General features: G+C 41.3%; 1 protein-coding gene across 2 annotated transcripts in view; it reads left to right on the forward strand.

Moving 5' to 3' along the window:
* usta (uronyl 2-sulfotransferase a) overlaps positions 1–22051 on the forward strand; it is a 49135-nt gene continuing 27084 nt past the window's right edge. For both annotated transcript variants that reach the window (XR_003669597.1, XM_028397160.1), the window contains exon 1: positions 1–515. Coding sequence is in view for 1 of the 2 variants with exons in the window: in XM_028397160.1 (XP_028252961.1) it covers positions 278–515 (238 nt within the window). In the remaining variant the exon portion in view is untranslated. The remainder of the gene's footprint in view (positions 516–22051) is intronic.

Genomic DNA, 22051 nt, shown 5'->3' on the forward strand with positions numbered 1-22051 from the left:
CTCGCAGCTAAAGGATGGACCCTTAACTCTGCTGGAAGGACGGAAGGAAGGAGCAGTCTTCCAACGAGCTCCAACGCGTAAGCACCGAAGCTGAAGCGAGACGCCGCGCGCAAGGAGGGAAAAAACCCGACCCCGTGGCTCCCCGGCTGTGGAGGAGATCCGAGTGTCTGCGCGTTTCCCCGATTAACTGGCTGTCCACTTTAAATGATCTCAAAGCGACAAGTTTCACTTTCCACAGGCGGATGGGTGACTTTCCACGGCGCTTTGTGAGGAGTAGATGATGAAGAATTTCAGCAGCAGTCCCCTTCACAGCAACAACAACAACCAGACTCCCAACCACATCAGAGAGCGAAATAACAGAAAGTACAGCTCACTCTCTGCCGTGTCGCTACGCTTCTCTCTGCGGGGTTATGGTTTCTGCATGGCTACGCTGTTCCTCTTCTGCTTCGGCTCCCTCTTTTACCAGCTGAACGGAGGACCTCCTAAAATCCTGCTGGACATCAGGCAGTATCTCGGTAAGAACTTTTCACTCTGCTCTGTTGGCTTTAGCTCGTCATTTAAGAGATCCCTTTAATGAAAAGCTGCACTGGGATGTTTAAAGAAACTCTAAAACCATAGAGAAGCGTCTCCATATAAAACCAGAGATGGATCATCTTTGTGTCCTCACAGAAATCCTTCATATCTGACATGTAGAAAGTTTTCCAAAATTCACTTTCTGACCAAAAGCAGAGGAATGCAGTCCCATGTGCACCGGCGGAATATCGGTTATGACTTGTCGGGGCATGATGGAGACTTATTATAGTAACAAGAGCGTAGCAACTCTTAGGGCTGGTACTGTATGTGGATGGTGATTGACAGCTCTTCTCGCACAGCCAGCTGGTGCGCTCCGGCCACGCAGCGCTCATTACGCGCCGCTGGCACCGGAGGAAAGATGAGCATCATACGTTAAACGATCCTTTTTCTCCAAAGGGAACATTTAGACTGATGTGAGTGTGACTCTTTGGGATAAGATCAAGTGTCAGAAAGTTAGTTTGTGTGTCTGATCTTGTAGCTTTACACAACCACTTCCTGTCAACATGTATGACACGGGGCTACAGCCTGGGGTGCAGCTGGACAGTGTGTGTGTGTGTTGAAAGGAGGCTGTGTTCCTACCTATTTCTCACAGAGGGCTTAAAGCCTTTATGACGTGATAAACATCTGGAACAGAATGAGAGTCACTCACCAAGTCAGCCACTAATCCCGTGGGTCAGATTGGTTTCCTGTAGACACATATACACAAACACATATGCATGCATCCATGTGCACACATGTTTGCACACTATAGCTCCACAGTGTTTTTAAGAGTTAGATTAGAGATTTACTGCACCGAGTTTTTTAAATGTTGTTTTTGGGCGTCATGGAGAGCATTAATACTTAATGTGTCTTGATAGCCAGGATGTGCAGACTCTATACACTGAGGCAAGACTCTCTCTGATGAAGGTTTACAGCCTAAATTAGGATTTAGAAAACACAGCAGCCACTGCCGGCTCACACACACACCTAAACTGAGCATCATTCTCAGAGACAAATACATTAATTACACTGTGGTAACCCACCGACCACATGTGGACCGAGCGTGAAAGGAATCCCTCTGTTAGAAGATCTATGAGTGCCTGGTGTGATCTTCTCTGCAGCTCTGTGCAGAGACCCTGAGGACCTGAGCGCTGTCAAACACTAACTGCTCTGTGCTCTTTAAGGAGGGAGGGTTTCTTATGTAACGCTGTAGCACCTCCACTGGGATCTGGATGAGTAATTGTCTCCACTTATTATGATGGAGTCGAGGAGCGGAGGCTTTGTTCCTGACTGAAACTTTGGTGATGGGATTGTTTTTTGATCCCTGAGACAAATCTGCTGAGTGAGATGTTGTGGTCTCTGCTTGTTGTCTTCCCTTTTTGTAGAACATTGAGTGACACATTGGCCTGTTAAGGTGCTTAGGAAGAAGTAGAGACATTATTTTGACAAACAGCTGTGTGCTCTCTAGTTTCTTCCTCCCATCGAGTGTCAGATAGTTTGACTCTCTTTCCATCTGTCTTACCTTTTCTGGATGTAAACTCCCAACAAACCATCTGGAAATATGAAACGATAAGATGATATTACATTTGAGTAGCCTTTTTAAAATGCCCATGTGTGCACTACATGTGGAAGGTATGCTTTATATCATTAGCACTTGAGCCAAGATCAAGGTGAGGGTACAGTAATTGACCGTGGGTGTGTATGCAGTTGATTCAGACTGATTGTGTGTTAGGTGTGTGTGTGTGTGTGTGTCACATGCAGCGTAGAGGGAACAGACCATGTTTTGTTTGGCTCTGTTGGTGTTTTAGGGTGTCACTCAGCATGTAGCTGCAGTAACTAAACTGCCATGCAGACCTTTAGACCTGGATTTACAGCCTGCTGCTCCCAGTCCCTGACCCGGTCCAGCACTTTCTCTCCTACACTCATACATACAGTTCCAGATTGTGTGCCAAGAAAAGTTTCTTCTTGAGTGATGTCTCTGTGTGTGCGCATGTGTGTGTGTGAGTGCAAAATCCCACCTGACTGTACAGCAGCGATCTCCCCCTCAGACGTTTAACTTGGCCGAGCTGGAGGGCGTCTGACCTAAACGTGAATAAATTCAAGTTTTTTTTAGAAAGGTGAGCAGCTCACTCCACCTCTGAGGGCCACACTGACAAGTTAGGGAAACTCCAGGTTGAAGGTGAAACTGTGTGAATGATGGATTAGCTATGATTAGAGGCCAGTTTAGACATTTTTTTATTGAGGAAACTGTCTCCATTCCTGGCTAAAGCAGAAACATTTAAGAGAAATATGAAAGGATTTGGCAAAGAGTGGACTGTGGTGGAGTCAAAAGCCATGAAAGCAGTGATTGGCTCTTTTTCTCTCTTTCTCTCTCTCTCTCCACACACGCAAAACAGACATACATTTCTCAGCATGATGATGATGTGATGATGTGGAAAATGAGTATTGTTCCTCTGTGATACTGCACGCCATCCTTCTTCCGCCAGAGAAGAAGGCTCTAGAAATGTTATCTCTGGCTCACACTGGATGATGGTTTGTGTGTTGTGTTGTCCTCAGTGCTCGGTGCGAGTGTCCCTATTTCACTGACCATTCCTCCACTTCTCAAAAGAACTCTGTAACCTTAAAGCGCTCACCCACGTAAATCTAACCTTTTTTTCAGAACCTGGCCAGTAAAAGTGTTGGAGCTGCAGACTGCAGGGCGGTATTAGGGATTAGACAGGTATGTGTGTGGACACAGAAGAAGCTTTAGGATCTCTCTCCTGCCATCAGTTTGTGTCGTATTTATGCCATTTCTGGCCAGGAAGTGGGTGAGAGCAAACGTTTTAAGTGAATTCCAATAAAGTTTAGTTTGGCTTGCATTTTGTAGAAGTAGTGCTTGAAATAAACATTATATAAAGAATAAATCAAGATGGGAAAAGGGAGAACCACCAAACCATCAGCACGATGGCGACCTTCTGACGTGACTGACTTCATATGAACATCACATCGACAATTATACTTTGTTAATTGTTGATTAAATAAATACTGACATATTTGTCCTTAAACCCTTCAACACTGCAGAACCCCTTAATGGGACTATTATCACAAATTAGCATGCTGCGCTGGCAGGCTTTCTTTGATTAGCTTCAGAAAAAACAGTGTTAATATAGCATGAACAATTGGAAAATGTGGCAAATGATGCATGCAAAATGTAGAATATCTCCATCTGTTGTGCTAATACCATAAAGAAAATGTGCATAATTAAGGGGAATTTATGAGGGAAAATGTGTTATTATTACATAGCATGTGAGAAATAATAAAAAAATGTTACTTTGATGTTTGTCAGATATGAAACGCAGGTGTTGCCTGTGCCACAGCAAACATTAAAATAAGCTATAGTATAATGTGTTGTTTTAATAACTGGTCTTTGTGCCAGAAGGGGGAGACAAGAGTTACACACTGTAGCTTTAATCAGTATGTGAATCTTGAGGTAAAATGTCCTGATTTGTTAAAACACATCGGGCAACAAACCACATAAGAACGAATTTTCTCTTGTTTTTGTTCGTATCCTACATTTTTACATGCTGTATGAGGCCCATTGTGCTTATTATCATCTACATATGCACACACAGATACACATACTGCTGTGAGGAAACTGTTATACACACATTTTTTTTTTTAATAAGCCGGCCACGTAGGTGTGATTTTTGGAATGAACTCGCCACTTCATTCACACTGGTACGCCCATTTCCTGTTGAAGGATATTAAAAACAAGGCCTTTTCTTAATTTATCATTTTCTTTCTTTAGATGACAGATTTAGTGGCCGTCTAAAGTGAGAGAGCTGTGCTTGAAGGCAGTTTGTGTCAAACAGAATGGTCATCAGACCGACGGAGGCCGTGCTGTCAGCGAGCATTTAAAACAGGGCTGACAGGCGTGCGCCAGTCTGAGCCTAAGTGTATTTTACTTTACTCCATTGCATTTTTTGTTATTTACTTGAGCAGGGTTTGAAATTACACATGTATTCTTAATGCTGAAAGGCTGCCAGGTCTAAGATAATCTCTTTTGGGGGTGAAGTTAGAATAATATTTTACATCTACCCAACACCTCCAGCTGACAAGCCTCATTAAGAGGTGACAGCAGGACAACTTGGCCTACTTCCTCTGTACTCCCTTTGCTTACAGTGTTGAGGAAAAGCATTACCTCTTAACAAACTCCAAAACAACTCTTCACTGGCGTCACATCCAGCCTAAATGCCAAAACAATCAGATAGCTTGTAATTTCCTCAGGGTTGGTAAAACAAGCAGCCCTCCCCGCTGAGGAGAGGTGAGCCGTGCTCTGTTTGTTTAGCTTTCTAACACTGATGCCAGCTTCTAATTGGGTTTAAGGGTCAATAAAGGGATAATAGTTGCATTTAATGGAAAGACTCACAGTGATTTGGTTTTAGTTGGAAGAGTTCAACATATTATTATTGTTTTCTTGTACTTGGTTTATCTTATTTTTACGTTTCTCTTTTTTGTACAATATGAAATAATATGAAAAATAGCTTTTTCTGACCCTGTCATTACATAATAGAAGCAATTAGCATCTGCAATTAGCATCAACATGCCTGAGAGGCAGCTATTGCCCTCTCCAGAGAGACGGACAAACACTAAAAACAACATAGGCTAATTATCTTTCATTAGTGCATTTGTTTTCACCACATGAAAAGAGAGCAGATGGAAAGAAAATTACCACTGCTCCAACGCTGCTTAACTGCAACTGCTGTTCAAGGCTTGCTGAGCAATGATGGTTATAACTGCAGAAATCTGCAGGCGATGGTTTGGGTTTGGGCTTGCGGGCTACTGTGTGCTACTGAATCATTGTACTTTTTACAAATGAGTGCAAATGACATAAACTGTGGCAAAAGCAGGACCAGACTTAGATGTCCTCGGCTGTAAGAACTTGAGCAGAGATGATGTACCGTACATTAGCAAACACTTCGTTAACAGCGTGACATGCCCTAGTTTTAATATATTCTCACCCAGAAAACGTGACATGAGGTGTGCTTATTTATTTGGCTGCATCTCTATATCTTCAAGGTGGGGGAGATTTGTCTCAATGGTAACCAAACATGGTGGCTGTTGGATAGGTTTTGAATTACATTATGAATTTGGGCGTTGTAAGACAAATCCTGTTCTTCACCTAACCCCTTTTTCTGTTTTTTTAAATGCCTAAACTTGGACAGTAGTTTTAAATCTCCAACCACAAGTGTAAATGAAACTTAATGGCAATTGAAAACAAAGCAGCTCATGATGTCAGGGGGACTCGGATCTCAGACTCCTGCATGAAAGTCCACCATACTGCCTGTAACCCCACCCTACCTTCTAATGTGGACTTTTGTGGCTGTATTAGTTCCATGATTGGAAGATATATGTCTTTGTTCTGTTAGCGTAAACATAACCGTTTGTTGTATGTGGGGAATGTATGCAAAGACACAAATAAGTTAGTTTTAAAACTTTTATGAGTCATTCTAGTAACCCTACAGCCCAAATAGAAATAGGCTTTAAGTCTTTTGTGTTGTTTGTAGTTACAAATACAAAATACAAACCCAAACTGGGTGTTGTTTTAAGGTTGCCGAGACATTGATGATGGTTGTGGTGACTTTTATATTAGAGCCTGTGGTAGTATGTGAGGGGAGGGGGGGTTAACGCATACAGTTCATCCCATAATTTAACTTCAATAATTACAAGAACATTGGTCCTGTGAGAGGTGTTGGGTTAAAACATGTAAAACAGAAAGCTCCACTTTAATCAGCTCTTCACTGTTCAGTTAGAAAGACAAGCCCTTTAATCTGAATCCAGGTCCTTTCATGACAGAATTAGAAACACAATAATTGCACCCTGCGACACCAGCTTTTTTGGATCAGCTGTGCCCTTCCTCATATCTCTGCGGGCTGTTGTTGCTAGCCTATTTGGGAAGTTTCTTTGTTTTCTTTGGCAAGTGTTACATTCCTCAATTTACTGCCACAGAGCACTTAACATGTTGAGCGCTTGTTTCCATTCAGCTGGCTGCATATACACTTGTCATCAAACAGCAGGTTTGTGTGGTCAGGCAATTATTTTCCAATTTTATCAAACAACTTTTTTTCTGAATGAGTCCAGGGTGGCGAACATGCAGGCCGTTATGGGACTTGTTAAACAGAAACATGTTGCCTGGTGGTCAGTGAAATACCTTGTTCAGGCAACTCTGCCTATCTTTATTCTGAGTTTACCACAGCTCTGTCTGCTCCCCTCATTTCATGGCAATGAAAAAGTATATAGTGGTTTAAAATAGCAGCCTTAAATATACAGCAGGGCAGATAGGGCGGTGATGCCCAGCCCATGCTGTTAAAACCACTTTGCTCTCTTTTGGGGACATTGGACTTTTATGCCGTTTTATGCAGCCCCTTTTTTGGGTTCATCCGAGTTGTATGAGAAGTCAGTTTTCTAGAAACAGACTGTTTGTAAAAGTCAACATCGACTTTTTTGTAAAACAAATGCAAGCAGTATGTGTAGAATTATGTGTCCCATCTGACGGACTGCATCCTTCAAAAAGCACAGTTTTGCATCACTGCGTACATGTTGGAAGGATGTGCGATTCATCCCTGACACAACCCTTTATTATATTTTATAACCCTTTATACAATAGAATACAGCAGACTACACACACTGCTCTAACAGTCAAAAGGGGTGAAGTTGGGAGGCTAAGCCTATGAAGCTTAGCCTCCCAACGTCACTATGTGGGATATGAAAAGGGACATATTCTGGTCTATGATTGCACCTGCTGTATCCTAGCAACCTGGAGTTGATATCTACAAAAGTTTACTCTTCAGGCCACAAAATGTTATTTTTTTTGCTGTTGCTGGCACACAGTGAATCCTGAGGACATGTGTGGACTGTGATGGGTCCACCTGAAAAAAGGAAGGACACATTTGTCAGCTGCATTTGAAGGAGCCTTTGAAACGGGTCAACCTTGTCACACAAATGCGTCCTTCGACGGAGGCGGGCCTTGGACTCCTTAGACCCCACATTATGGGGGATGCAGCTCCTCAGATAGAACACAGCTTCCATGTGAAGAAGAAAGAATCATGTTTTATGGTTCCACTCACTGGACCTAACTTTTGTTTTGTTGTGTCCAATGCTAACTTTTGCTTGTTTCCAAGTAAAGAAAAAGTCACCTGCTGTTAAATGGTGTTTTTATAGCTTCATAGCTGTGACTCTGACCTGAGGGTAATGGCAGGTGTGGATTTTACATCACACATCAGACGTTGTTTTTAGTAAAGTGATACCAAAACACAGTCGATCATTTTCTTCAGCCTCCAGCTTTCATCATTGTGGTGTTTTTTTCAATCTGCTCTGCGACAGACCTGTTCAGTCCAAAAACCCTGAAATGTGCATTTACATTTCTTTGATGCCTCTGGTATGCCTTACACACACACATTATATAAAAAGACTGAGTTGTTTTATTGATATAATTTAACTGCTGACTCTATACTTTCCATTTTAATTTCACTGCACTGCAACAGCTTCCTGTGTTTAGTCTAAAAGAGATGTTCTCTGTGTTCTCCTTTAACTTTATATACTTAACAAGAAACAGTCTCCACTCAAGCTAGAAAGTATGCATTTATTTTTGTTTAGTGAAGGATAGATTTTACAGAGACACTCCAAATACTGGAACGCCAAAGAAAATAAAGAAGAAGCCCAGAAGGAGATAATTCGCTCCCAATCCAATCAAAGTCTTACACAACATATCTGTGTTCCTGCTTGTAAGTCAGGAAGTCAGAGCTGTGTATCAGGAACAAAAGATTTAAACATGATCACATCAAGCTCTGAATTCAAGTTGTTATTATTATGCTGACACCAGATATGGCTGGAACACTGACACTGTTGGATGTGTGTGCCAGTGTTCCGTGATGTGAACTCAATGTGATACCAATACCTTTAGCTCCAATTTGAACTCTTTTTATTCCACATCACAAATATGTGACCTGTTAATGCTATTATCAGCAGCGACTCATCTTCTTGCTGCAACAGGTAGAATAACAGCAGCAGAGTGTACGGTTACAGTCCTAAGAGAATGAAGATATTTCCAAGCTTAAACTGAGGGAGTGAGGTCTCTTTGAAACAGATGGAATGTGGTTGTCTCTGTTGCAGAGTAAACCGCACCTCGGCCAAACCTCGCACCTCGGTCTCAGAATGTCCTTGCCTTCTCAGAAATCTCCTTTTGTCCTTCTGACTGTCTTTCCTCTTTTTAATGCTCACACACTTTTCTTTCAACGCCTGGCTCAGGATTGAGAAATGTGGCTGATGCCAACAAAAAAGTGAGAGTTAGTGCTAAAATCCACATCCTCCCATCACCTGTCACACTTTAGAACTCCTCAATATCTAGATCTCCTCTGCCATGTTTACCCTTCAAATACGGGTCCTTCAAGCACTAAGCACACAGCTGATGCATACTGTAGTGAAGTGGTGCAGCTCTACAAATGTTCTGGAGAAAGAAAAACACATTTTCCAGATGTTTGCAAAGAGACATCTTGAGTAAAAGCAACTTAGTCCAAAGTTAACAAAGTCTTTATCCAAAAACACACAAACGCCTAGCTTCCAAGAAGTGCTTCTTTTTTCCTGTCCGGTCAAGACTGAGGTTGAGTCCTCATTCTCAGCAGGGGATTGGTTCTGCAGAGGAGGCAGCAGGCGTGGTTAGCGGTGTTAATTACACGCTTGCAGAGCGATGGGCTGTGTTTGCCTGTTGTGTGTTTGAAAGAGAGAGTGATAGGCTGAAATTTTCACTATTTACTTTGTTACCAGCCAGAGAGCCTCAGGAATGCTCAATAAACTGGTATCTCTTCAGGCTTTAACAACAGGTCAAAGGTCACGTTAGGACCTTTGAATAGACCCCTGCTTGAGGTTAAATGGGCACTTCTATATTTTAGTGCTCTTTCTTACACACATTGTGTTGTTGTGTTCCTTGAAAAGCCATCAATGTCTGGCCTGGACCACTGGCCCAGATCCTGGTTGTGTAGGGTTTCAACTGACCTGACCAGAAAAGCCTGCCTGCACCTTTCTGCCCCACCAGTCTGCTTTGGACCGGGCTAGATGTGTGCCAGCTGGACCAGGCTGTCCTATAAATCCATCCATCACTCTGTTCTAATTTTTTACCTCACATTTTTACCGTAAGAAATGCCACACTCTCTTCCACTTTCTATCCTGCCTCACTTTTTTCCATCCTCTCCTCTCCTTTTCCATCTTCTCCTGGAAGTACATGCAAAACCTTCCATGTAAATTCTTTCCTGGACAGCAAAATCTGAGTGAACAGATGCAGCCTGTGTTGTCCTGTGTGCTGCAGTGACACACACACACACGCACACACGCGTGCGCGCGCCACTGGATGCACTGGCTGTGCAGCACTGCCAACTGGAACATTTGTGTCTCTAATCACTACATGCAGTTCCATTACACACTCAACCACAGGATTTCAAAACTGCCTTTTTTGAGTCGTCCTGTATCATCCCCCACTCATTTGTGTGTGTCTGCATGTGTTGCTGTTTGTGCATGTTTTATCTTTGACCCTGTGCAAGTTTGCAGACTGTAAACAAGTGCTTTTGGTATGAAAAGTATGCATATTCACTTCCAATGCTTCATAATTTATGATGCAAGTGAGACACACTTGACAGAACTGCTGTTATCTGTCTGAGATCGAAAACAAGTAGTAAATGTTTATGCCTGGTGATGAAACTCACTATTGGCAAGCTACTGGAAAAAAGAATACATACACTAGTCAGAGATATCAAATGACTCACAATGCAGCAACAGAAGAGATTAAAGTAGTTGTAACGCTGCATTGAGAGGCTTTGAGGATTGTGAGCAAACAGCTCTTCATTTTAAATTTTCTTTGTTCTTTTAAAATGTCTCTGCACTCCAGAGATGAAAAAAAGTAGCTGAACATAAATTTAGAAGCCATCATTATCCATTTCACTTATGCATGTTTCTTTGAGCCTCTCTCCTACACTACGAACATGACGTACAAATCTTCAGTCTCTTTCTTGTACATTTCAGGTTGTTGTGCATCCAGTGTGTCGCTCAGCGTTGTCTATAATTAGCTGCTCTGTTCTAATGAGGTGTTTCTGAAGGGCTGCCTCGAACCGCTGACCACCACACAGCTAGCGTAGCCTAGCCCACATTGCTAAATTAAAGAGATGCTCGATCTTCAAGGCCAGGCTTTAACCAGAGCTCACAGACAGCAGCCCAGTCAGTGCGCTTTAGTGAGAGGTAAAACACACTGAAAAAAAACAGGAACAAGTATATTTTATTTATTTTTTGGTTTACCATGTTGGAACGATAAATGCATGTATGGTGTGTCTTGTTAGTGTAGTAAAACAAAAGAATGCAACAGTGAAAGCGTGCCAGTGAACTACAGCGACCACAGGTTGTTGCACTGTGGATGCTCCCTAAAACACAACAGAACTTAATTTAGTCAACTCATCAACTAAAACTCAAGTCTTGTAACATATAAGGAGAACAAAATAATACTATACTTGTGTCAGCATTGTAAATATACAGGGTTGTTCCCCATAGATATCGATGTTAATATATTCATATACAGCACAATGTATAGAATATACAGGTGGGATTTTATATTTATATATATATATATATATATATATATATATATATATATATATATATATATATAGACAGACTTAAAAGGCTGCATAGTTATAGGCATGACAGCTTGGTTCCAGCTTACAGCTATGATACTGCCAGCATGGCCACAGACATATAGATCCTCCCATACTGTTGTGTTGAAAGCATGGAAATATAAATCATCATACTATATTATTCAATTTGTTTTGAACTCATTGGTTGATATGGTCAATTCTGATTTTTTTTTTGGGCTACGTGGTAACAAACTGAAATGTCTGTTTCTTCAAAGTGGCTGCTTTTACGACCACAGTAAGCTTTTCTTTGAATGTTTAAGCCCGTGTTTTTGTGCTCAGTATGCTCAGACGCACTCGGCTGTTAGAGAGTTGTTTGATGACTGCACTGTGTTCATCACTATGAACTTTATGTTTGCATCATAACTTTTTCTCAGTTGCTGATTCTTCAGCCAAACCTTCAAATCAGTCCGTTCTCACCATCATGCAGCCCCTCTGCATTGTAAACCAGTTTGGCTCTACCTAATGTTACATGTGTACTGACATGTAAAAGTCACTCCATGTTCTCAGATGTGTTTCCAAGAAAATAAGTGGCATTTTAACATTTGTGCAGTTACTTTTATAGATGATCTTAATAGTTCTTCAACCCATTAATGCAGAGGCACATTGAATTATTATAGTGTACAATCTGCTGCCTTCTATTTATAAGAGTAAAGCATCCCTGTGGGTTGGTCTAAATAAAGGGGTTGAATGACCAACAGAAAGTAGGCCCATGTGGCTTATCATAACTTTCCTGGCTCTAGATGGAAAGCTGCACCACTCAGTCCAGGCTTTCGAAGAGTTGCTGTGTTCCAGTTGACGTCTGTGCTGTGGAATATTAAATGCTTTTGGATGGACGTGTAGGAGCGTCCTGCTCCGGTCTGTTTGCTCATCAGCCAGATGTCCTTTACTTTGCTTCTCCCTTCGTCTTTATCTCCCTTTTCTTTAATCCCTCTGACAATGTCGCCTCCCTAGACTAGAGTCTTAATGAGTAGGACAGTTTTTTTGCTTGTATATTTATAGGCACAGCTAGAAGCATATGCCCACACAAAATCTCACATCTGACACATTGATTATAGGTCAGTGGCAGACCGTCTGAGTCTGCGTGTGCAGCATTTGGACAGAACAATTGTGACTGACCACAACAGTTAGACAAACACATGAGCAGTGTGGTTTAGTGCTGACATCTCTGATGAGTGCTGAGGTTAAAAAAAGACAATCAGCCATAACTAAACCAGTCTATATCTACTCTGCATTTATCACTGTCTTCACACTTTCGGGTGCAGAAACAGGCAGACTACGTGAATTTATGAATGAATGCAGACAGCCTGACCACAATTAAGAGCTAATTGTCATAGCTGCCCTGAAATGACAATGAGCTGCCCGTCAGATGGTGTTTATGAATGAAAGCTAGTTATTTCTCACTGCGGCTCACTGTGTGAGTCTGAAGCTGTGTCTGTGAGGCCAGCCGAGGGTGAGCGAGTTTCCCTCACCTTAACGCTGCGACGCATGAATCAACAGAGTTGGCGTGTGGATGCTGTATTTGTTTGCCTCTGCCCTCTGCATGCATGTGTACAGTAGCAGTGTGTGTGTGTGAAAGAGAGTGAGAGAGATGTGTCAGACTCAGCAGGGAGCCTGTTGGGAGGGTGAATACAGTACAGGGTTTCAGTGAGCTGCTTCTAACCAAGATGTAATATACTATGTAACCCTGCCTTAAAACAGCAAGAGGGGCAGATTTAGCACCTTCCAGCTGCCTTCCAACGGCTCCTGATGACAGAAACAGAGAAAGAATACACTTGGCATTCAGCTGTTAACATGAGGAAGCCCACTTTATAAAAAAACTTGGGTTCCTAATGATTCATAGTAGGTGTTTGTTTCTTCAGTACTTCTGCTTTAAACATGTAGAAGTGTATAAATAAAAAAGAGAAATGACCGAAATGTCTCAGGAAAAATAACTCATCAGTGCTTTTATTGGCTCAATGAACAGCCTCTTTATCATGTAGCTATTTAGATGTAATGTGTTATGGCTGCTTAAGGGCCTAATGTTTAAATCAGCTATGATATTAGTGTTGTTACTTTACAATTAGTAGGAGGCAGTAGCCACAGTAGCTTTCTAATATACTTTGACTTTATATTTTACTTGAAGCCACTGAAAGCTACATTAATGTCAGAGAAGATCAAACTTTTTGTTTCTGCTAAAAACAAGTGTCAGTTCTGGTCTCACATGTTTGTTGTTTAATCATAGGAGACTTTTGAAGTTCCTGTGTTTCTGTATTTGGTGGTCCTTTGGTGTTGCTTTATTTGGGGCTACATGTGTTTTCTTCATTCTCTGCTTGTGTTTTGTCTTCTTGCATGTGTTTTCTCAACTTGGAGTGATCTGTCTGCAGCCATACAAGCTACAGGAGACATCCACTGGTGTGTGAATGTGTGTGTGGGTAAATGAGAAACATTTGGGAAGCACTAAGGTTAGAAAAGCATCATTTAAGTGCAAGCTATTTACTATTTACCGGCATGTGGTGGCTCTGGAGAGTCCTGCTTGGGCCTGAACTACATTCACAAGCTCTTGAACTACATGCTGCTCCATTCATCTTGAACGTTTTTACAGGTTTGGGTTTGATTGTTGTTTGCCGATGTTAACGTTCATGATGAAGATGGATTCGTTCTAACATTCTCTGATTGTTTCAGCAGCCCGTTTTAAATGCTTGATCTATAAATACTGCTCTGCTGTTCCTGGAAGTGTCGGCTGCCATCTGTTGTTTATTGCTCAGTTGTTGCTCTTTGCTCTCTTTCTGGCCAGTGTGGTCCCAACAAGCGCCAGACGCCCGTCACTGCATTATCACCAAATCTTTCAAACAATCTCGCTCCATTTCACTTTGTAGAATAATCTTTTATATCGCCATATGAAGAAAAATTGCTTTAGTCATAATGCTTTACGGTGTAGACAGTGAACATGTTTTTGATTATGCAAGCATGACATGTGATACCTCAAGTGGTATTCAACAAGTTTGTTAAAGTTCTCCTCTTCACTGGGTCAGATCAACGTCACCAACATGTGCTCAACACATGCACTCTATTTGGCACCTGTGAGAACAGGGGAAAAATAGTGAAGTGTGTGTGTGTCTGTGTGTGTGAGTGTATGTGTATGGGGTTTCAGGAGGAATTACAATGATGTCATGGGGTACAAGGTGGTCTGCTGCAGACGCACATCCTGTGGCTTCTGGTACAGGGCACTGTAAAATGTCCTTGCACCCTTACACACTGTACATACAATCAAACTACACACACACACACCATGCTCTGGTTTTGTTCATACGTTACACACACACACACACACACAGGATACACACATATCCTGGAAGAACTGAGCCCAAACAAGGGAGTGGCCGCCTCATGATCCAGCAGTGGTTTAACCTGGCACTGACCAGTGCTGCAGACCAAGATGGGTCCTGACAGAATTTTCCGTCAAACAAGTATTTATGTAACAGATGATGCAGGCATGGAGGTCAGGGCTCTGCCACCATCCACTGTGTAATTAGTGAGCGGTTTGGGGTTTCGCGGACTCTGACTACACATATAGACGCGCACACAGAGGCTCATCACGTCCTGTAAGTGTTTTATGCATACAGATACATGCTTTTCTGAGAGAACTAAATCTCAAGATTGCAGACAGTAAACAGCATGAGGCCTTTGGCAGCATTTGTGCAGCACTGCAGTGTATGGAAAACAGTCAGAGAGTCATGGTTTGGAAGAGTTTAATTCTTCCAAAGTTGTAATTAGGTAAAAAAAAAAACATTGCCAAAATATGATTATAATGATGATGTATTAGCTGAATTAAAGGAATGCAATTACCTCATTAAAATAAGTGACTAACTGTTGAGCTATTATGGAAAACGAACTGGCATTTGCCTACTATATATCTTAGTCAGCCTTAGGCCAAACTTTTATACTGCAGACACATAGTGGTAATTATACAACTTTTTCTAATTTGCTTAGATGGAGTGTTTCATACATGCGTCATAAACACTGATGCCCACACTCATTCTGTGTAATTTCCCTTTATGGGTTATTGTCCCTGAAGGTCCTTGACCTTGCTTCTAAAGAGTGCAGATGCTTCTCTGCTTGCTCCTGCTCCTGCCAGCCCTACTTCACATTTCTTTTTCCCCCCTAAAGACTATACAGTTCAACTTTCCATGTACTGGTTCTCGGCTAGGTCCTGATGTTACACTATCCAGCCCCTCGCCTTCAAATTGCCTAACCAAGCTTATGGCAAGCTGCAAAGAGCAAGAGAGTACACACTTGTTGTCAAGCCAAAAACGCACAGAATGAGAAAAATGAATGCTGATATCAGTGAGGTATATGTTGCATCACCAGGCATACAGCTCAGAAACAAATATCAACCATTGTCTGAGTTGGCTGTAAAGAAGCCAGTATACACAGCTGTCAATAAGAAATAAAGAATAAAACATTTGCAGAGAGAGAGAGAGATATGAAATGAAGAAGAAACTTCACACAAAGACACAAAGAATCTATGGAAAAGTGAAGGACAGAGATATCTTGCTGCTCGGAGACGGCGCTATCAGTGACGTGAAAGAATGAAAGAATCCTCACATGCAGCTATCCAAGTGCCACGGTCACTGATATAACTTGACTTCCCCCCAGGTCATGTCAAACCACCCAGGAGACAAACATATTGTTCTGCATGTGGGTGCAGCTGATACCAAGAGGGGGAGATCAGAACTGCTGAAAAAAGATTTCTCTAAACTTTTAAAGATACAAACCGGAATCATTTATCAGCGGGCTGCTCCCAAACATTGATAAGAGGATAAATAAATTCAGTCGCCTGCTCGCACTGAATAAATGACTCTGTGTGACCTGTGAGACGCATCTTCATAGATAACTTCAACCTGTTCTGGGAACGTGATGACCTGTTCAAAGGAAGAGGAACAACAAACATTACTTTTCCCTTGTTGAGATAAAAAGCCAGAACATACACGTGACATGTACATTATGTCCAGAAACAACAGGTGCTTCCAACTGGGCAAGCAATTCAAATCTCATGAAGCACCTCTCATCATCACAGACATCACAGACATCATAGACACAGATAGCAGCCCAAACACAGGTGATACTTTTCCTAATAATTAGTTACTTTTATAATGATGTAACTCAGTTACTAATTCAGTTACTTTTTGGGAGTACCTACAGTAGTAACTATAACTAGTTACTTTTTGATGAACTAACGCGCCCAGCACTGATTATGCCTGGAATGGATCATCTCTGTGCTGAAACCACACGCTGCTGTGTCAAACAGAACAGTGTTAACGTCCTATAAAGGTCTGTTGTTGGGGCCCATGAGAAAAGTAGCATGCTTCATCGGACTACAGTCACACACTGTGTGTGGAGCTCTCACTTTTTCCCCCCCCTCTGGAAATATTTTATGACATGGGCTCAGTTTTGACAAGGCTATCCAAAAAGCTATTACAAGGACCCAACTTTTTTTTTTGGTCTATAAATCTCATTCCATTTCATCATTTCACTGCATGTTGCTGCTCGGTCTACCTCTGACTTTTATCATCTTGCTTGGACAAATCTTTGTTTTTCTCCTCTCTCTCTCTCTCTCTCTCTCTCTCTCCTATCCATCACTCCGGTGTGAGACTTAGCACCACACAGGCTCTCTTTATGCAGTCTGTTTGTTCTGCAGGACCAAGCAGCAGCACCATCCCAGCCATGCTTTCTGGTGAGCAAAATCTGATGAGTGCTGCTGCTGTAAAGACGACCATTAAGGCCTTTTGATGCACCAGGTCTGTTTGTTCATCTGTGTTTTTTAATCAAGTAATAAGTGCAGAAAACCTTGAAAACCTTGTCTCCTGCTTTTTATTTGTTTGTTGTAAAACCTTACATTATGAAACAACATGAAAAAAGCAGGATTAAATGGTCTGCTCACCAGAAAATATTATCCCACATTTTCATCACTCTTTTGACTATTAAAAAAAATTATTTAGCCAGTTATTGTTCATTTTTTAGCTAATAGCTAATTTGCTGCCAGAGCACAAACACTCAGAGTCTGAGCTCTTATACATCCTTTGCTTTGTGAGTAGTACCTGCTATGCTGACTTCGGCAGTATTCAGTAATCGCTTGGCAGTTTTCAAAAATTGCCTCTTTGATTAATCACAATCGGACTCATGGATTTTGTCTGACGGCGTTTCGCCGAGTGGCTTCCTCACTTTAAAGATTGTTGTTTATCTGTCTAGAGGCGCAATCACTACTATTTAATCTCTCATACATCCTTGAAAATAGCAGCTGGTATGCTGAATTCTAAAGTGTTCAGCAATCACTGGGCACAATCTTGTGCATGAAAATACAAATGTAAATGCAAATAAAAGAAGAAAGAAAGAATTTTTTATCACTATTTTAACTACAACAACATGTTTATCTGCCTAAGGTACACATTGTGTTTGCAAGTAGTACCTGCCGCACTGAATTCCAATGAATTCAGCAACCACACAGTCACAGTCTTTAAATTCATAGATGCAAAGAGGCGAGACAGATACTGTATCACATTTTTATCACCAATCAACTGCAAAACTAGGCACTGAACTACATATATATATATATATATATATATATATATATATATATATATATATATATATATATATATATATATATATATATAATATCTGCCATATTCATCTGAATCTGTTCTGCAGACACATTGCTGCATGGAATGCTCAGACAAACCTGTTCTCAGTACTTGTAGGCATAAGACTGAAGAGGCCTGTTTGTGTGTAAATGTTTGACACACACTGGTTGACATGTACACGTACACACACACACACATTGTTACCATTAAAGGTAGGGTAGGAGATATTGAAAACTCAGTGAGAGTCAGCCAGAATTCGAAAGTAAACACACGTCCCTGAGCTTACCCAGAAGCCACGCCTCCCAATCACATGGACGCTATCAGATTGTAAAGAGAAGTTACACTAATTTAACAAAAAGTGCATCAGAATGAAATCTCCTACCTTACCTTTAAAGTTATCTCATTGCTTATAACAGCATACAGAGGAATGCATGTATCTCCTGCCATCTCTTAGGAGACAAGGATCTTTCTCACAGCTGGTCGAGGCTCTAAGCCATCACTTCCTGTCAGGAAGCAATAAAATTCCATCACACCCCACAGCCAGTATACTATTTAATCATTACAGCCATTAATCATTTAATGTCATCAGTTAGTTTCTAATTCTTAATTTTCATGACGGTGCACTTATACTCCTTACACAAAAGTATGGAATTTTAAAAAGCTGTGTGTGCCAGCTCGACAGTATATACAGTACCGTATGGATCTGTGGAATCATTGAAAACCATTGAGATAGCTCTTGCCGCCAGATATTGCAATTCTTCTCCTTCTGCTGACCTCCACCACCGCAGAGACCTCCACCTCCAACTGATTGGATAACAATTTGTTCCCGTTTCTCACTCTTCGCCTTTTGTCTCTTACAGCTCACTTTTTTCCCTTTTCATTTCCTCAGTGTGTTGTAGTCTATCGCAGCTGCTTTTCCTGAATCTGTTTTTCGTGTCACATGATGGACTCTGAGGAATTCCAGCCCACTGTAGTAATTCACAACCTCTTTCTGATCCCACCTTCATATCTTTTTTTGTCTTCTCTACTTTGCCCCCATTCTGCCTCTTCCCTCTTTTCCATGTGGAACTTCATACACACCCCCACAGACTCCCACAGGACACGTGGCAGCAGGTGATTTACATGTAATGTTTGTCTGAGCATGTATTGTGTGTTTTTCTACTTACAGTGCAGTATATTAGAAACAAAAAGTTAAGCAGAGGAAATAGTTTGAGGTGTTCAGAAATGCATCTTCTGATTTACTTTCTGTCCTCACAGTTAGATGAGAAGATCACTGCCACAGATCATATCACTAAATTTGCAGCTCTAGTCAGCAACTGATTAGCTTAGCATGGGAAATATGCTTGCCATGGTTCGTTCAAAAGGTAAAAACAAGTCTGAGGAGAAAGAACTTAAATCCTGTAGTGTTCATGTTTTATGTCTGACATGTGTGTAGTTATAGCTGGCTGCTTTGTGCAGTTGGGATAGAGTGTCTTTGCAGTAAATAAAACACACAGGGAGAAATTCTGCAGGTCAAAGACACATGAAAACATTTAGTGTGGAAAGAAACGGACCCTTTATGTCATTTGCGGGCTTTTACTGGCCTCGCAATGGAGGCAGCTAACATGATGAATGTAGATGTTGGGATTTGGTTCACCAATAGCCTGAAAAACTGTGTTTTTGTGTGATGATTGTGCATGAGTGTGCACCCAGGTCGCTGTGTTTTTCCAGATTTATCCATAGCATGCCTCATTTGTGACTCAGCATCACCACTGAACCCAAAAAGAAGGGTGTTGGATGTGTTTACTGTAACGTATCCACAGCTGGTTGTTGCCAGTTTTTTAGTTGATATTGTCTTGATGAAAGGACACACTGTGTTCCTTTGTCTTTTTTTGGATTTCCTGGTGATGGTCAGTATTTTTGTTTTTGTTTGTTTCTGCCTCAAGTGATGAAAATAATTTAGTTTCCACTGATCATTGAGATAACAGTTAACCACAGAAAGGGGATGTTTTGACTTCAGAGCCACAAACAAGCCGTTGCATGTCTCAAAATATGTTTTATTTTTTCTGTTCCAGCTTGGTTTAGGCTGAAGGCCACAAGAGCTGTATTATAAACAAACAATTAACGCAGGGTGTTTTTCTATCTCCAAGCAGAACCTTATCCATTTGCAGTTAAAATGATGTTCTGGTTGTTTAAATATTTAGGTGAAAGCCTAAAAAAACCCACATTTTTTAAGATATAGATTATTATATGTAGGTAATTTAGGTGACAAACTCCAAATTGTGTTGTGGTTAACACAACATTTATACAGGTGCAGTCAAAAAAACGAATTTTACAATCATAACAACATGCCAGGCATAATAATGCATGTTTATGGGAGAGGCATGGTGCCTCACAACAAGACATCTGCTAAATTTACTCTCTAAAACCATGATTTTTTTTCATTCCGCTTCCAATTGTGCATGGCGCAGATGTCACTGGTGGTGTTTTTTTGTGTGTAGCTGTGGGGCCCAAGTCATTTATGGCATGATACATTTCCACATCTGGTGTGCCTTTTATGAGCTTAGAGCTGGTGTAAAGTGACAGAGGCCCAGTAACTGCCCAGTTGTGGTTGGTTTTGAATGGGCTGGCTGTTGTTGTTGTTGTGTTGTTGTGTATGGTTGTAGCATTATTTATATCCTGAAATATTCAAAAATTACATGGAATTTGGACATTTTTGACTTTTTCTTGTGTTGTTGTTGACAAGATAATGTGCAGTTCAATCCAAAACATGTTGGTCATTCACCATGTTATTATATGAGTATCATATATATAGGCTATGCACATACGGCATGGGAAACATACAGCTATTGTTTGTGTCTTTATGTGTTTTCAAGTGCACCAACTATGAGTTGAGTCATTTCACTGGTCAGTCAAAATGGCTACTGGCAGGCTCTTTATCTCTAAGAATAGGGTGGCAAGACATCTGGTGTCATGCCCACATGTCCACAAGGCGAGACAAGGTGCATACAAATTGCACAAGCACTCCACTCTGGTTCAGGAGGTGACTTTGTCTAGAATTAGCTGACAGAGGATGTATGTGGTTTCCCTGAGAGCACCACATCCTGTAATTAATGGTATTTCTGCTATTGACAAGATCCCCCCCCCCCCACCAGATATCATCCTACAGCAGGAACATTGCTTATCACATCATTTCCTCTCTGCCTGATGAGTGATTGGACTTTGTGGCATCAGATTTGTCCAATTTTCTACTTCATGCTTCATTTCTTCATTTTCAAATGCTGTCGGTGCTTGAAAGCAGCCTGTGGGGTAGAGCGAGGTCTCACATGGTCGGGATTCATCAGTTTGTGTGCACAAATTAATGCAGATAAGAAGGTGTCATCCTGAAGTGTACTGCAGCGATCTGGCCTTGTCTATGAGAAGAAATGTTTTACTGCTCAGTCTAAATGCTCCAGTAACCTCACTTTTTAATTTAATTTCTATATTTGCTCTGATTGGCTGCTGCTTCTACTCTCACCAGTTTCGATACATTGTCAAGTGTAAAGTGTTTTATTTTTAGCATAAAGTTTAAACACACTCATGACTAAGAACATGGCCGATCAGCCGTAAACGAACAGAAAATACTAGATGAAAATCAATTTTTACACATTTGGTGCTTTTTTATTTTTATTTTGTAGCATGACATATCCGTGCACTGTAGCACTAGTTTCAGTTTGACACACTCACTTCTCTGTGAGTCACTTCTGTTCCTGCTCCTCCTTACAGAAAGCATTGGGGATGATTAAGTATTTCCTTTTCTTGCAAAGTATGACTTTTATTTTAGACTTTCTTGGCATCCAGCTGCACAGCCGCTAAAGTCAACACAGCTCTGCTGGCTCATCACTTTAGCGGCACGTCCCTGTCGCACAGTATACACGGTGGCAACCACTGGTGTCCACAAATGACATGCTGACAGTCATCCCAAACTCTCCCAAACCCTGCACATCTGTGCATGCCACTGTGTGTATGTTCTTACTGAGTTTCTGTAACCAAAATTTTAGAGGAGCATTGAGTCCACAAATTAGTATTTGTGGACTATTAGGTTTTTGGGTCTTTGGCACCTATAATAACATATATATTTATATCACTATGTCTGTCCATTGTTGATTCTGTGAGGGGTGATGGTGGGGCAGGGCAGAGTGGGTGGAG

The sequence above is a fragment of the Parambassis ranga genome, chromosome 24, assembly GCF_900634625.1.
Source record: "Parambassis ranga chromosome 24, fParRan2.1, whole genome shotgun sequence".
Lineage (NCBI taxonomy): Eukaryota > Metazoa > Chordata > Actinopteri > Ambassidae > Parambassis > Parambassis ranga.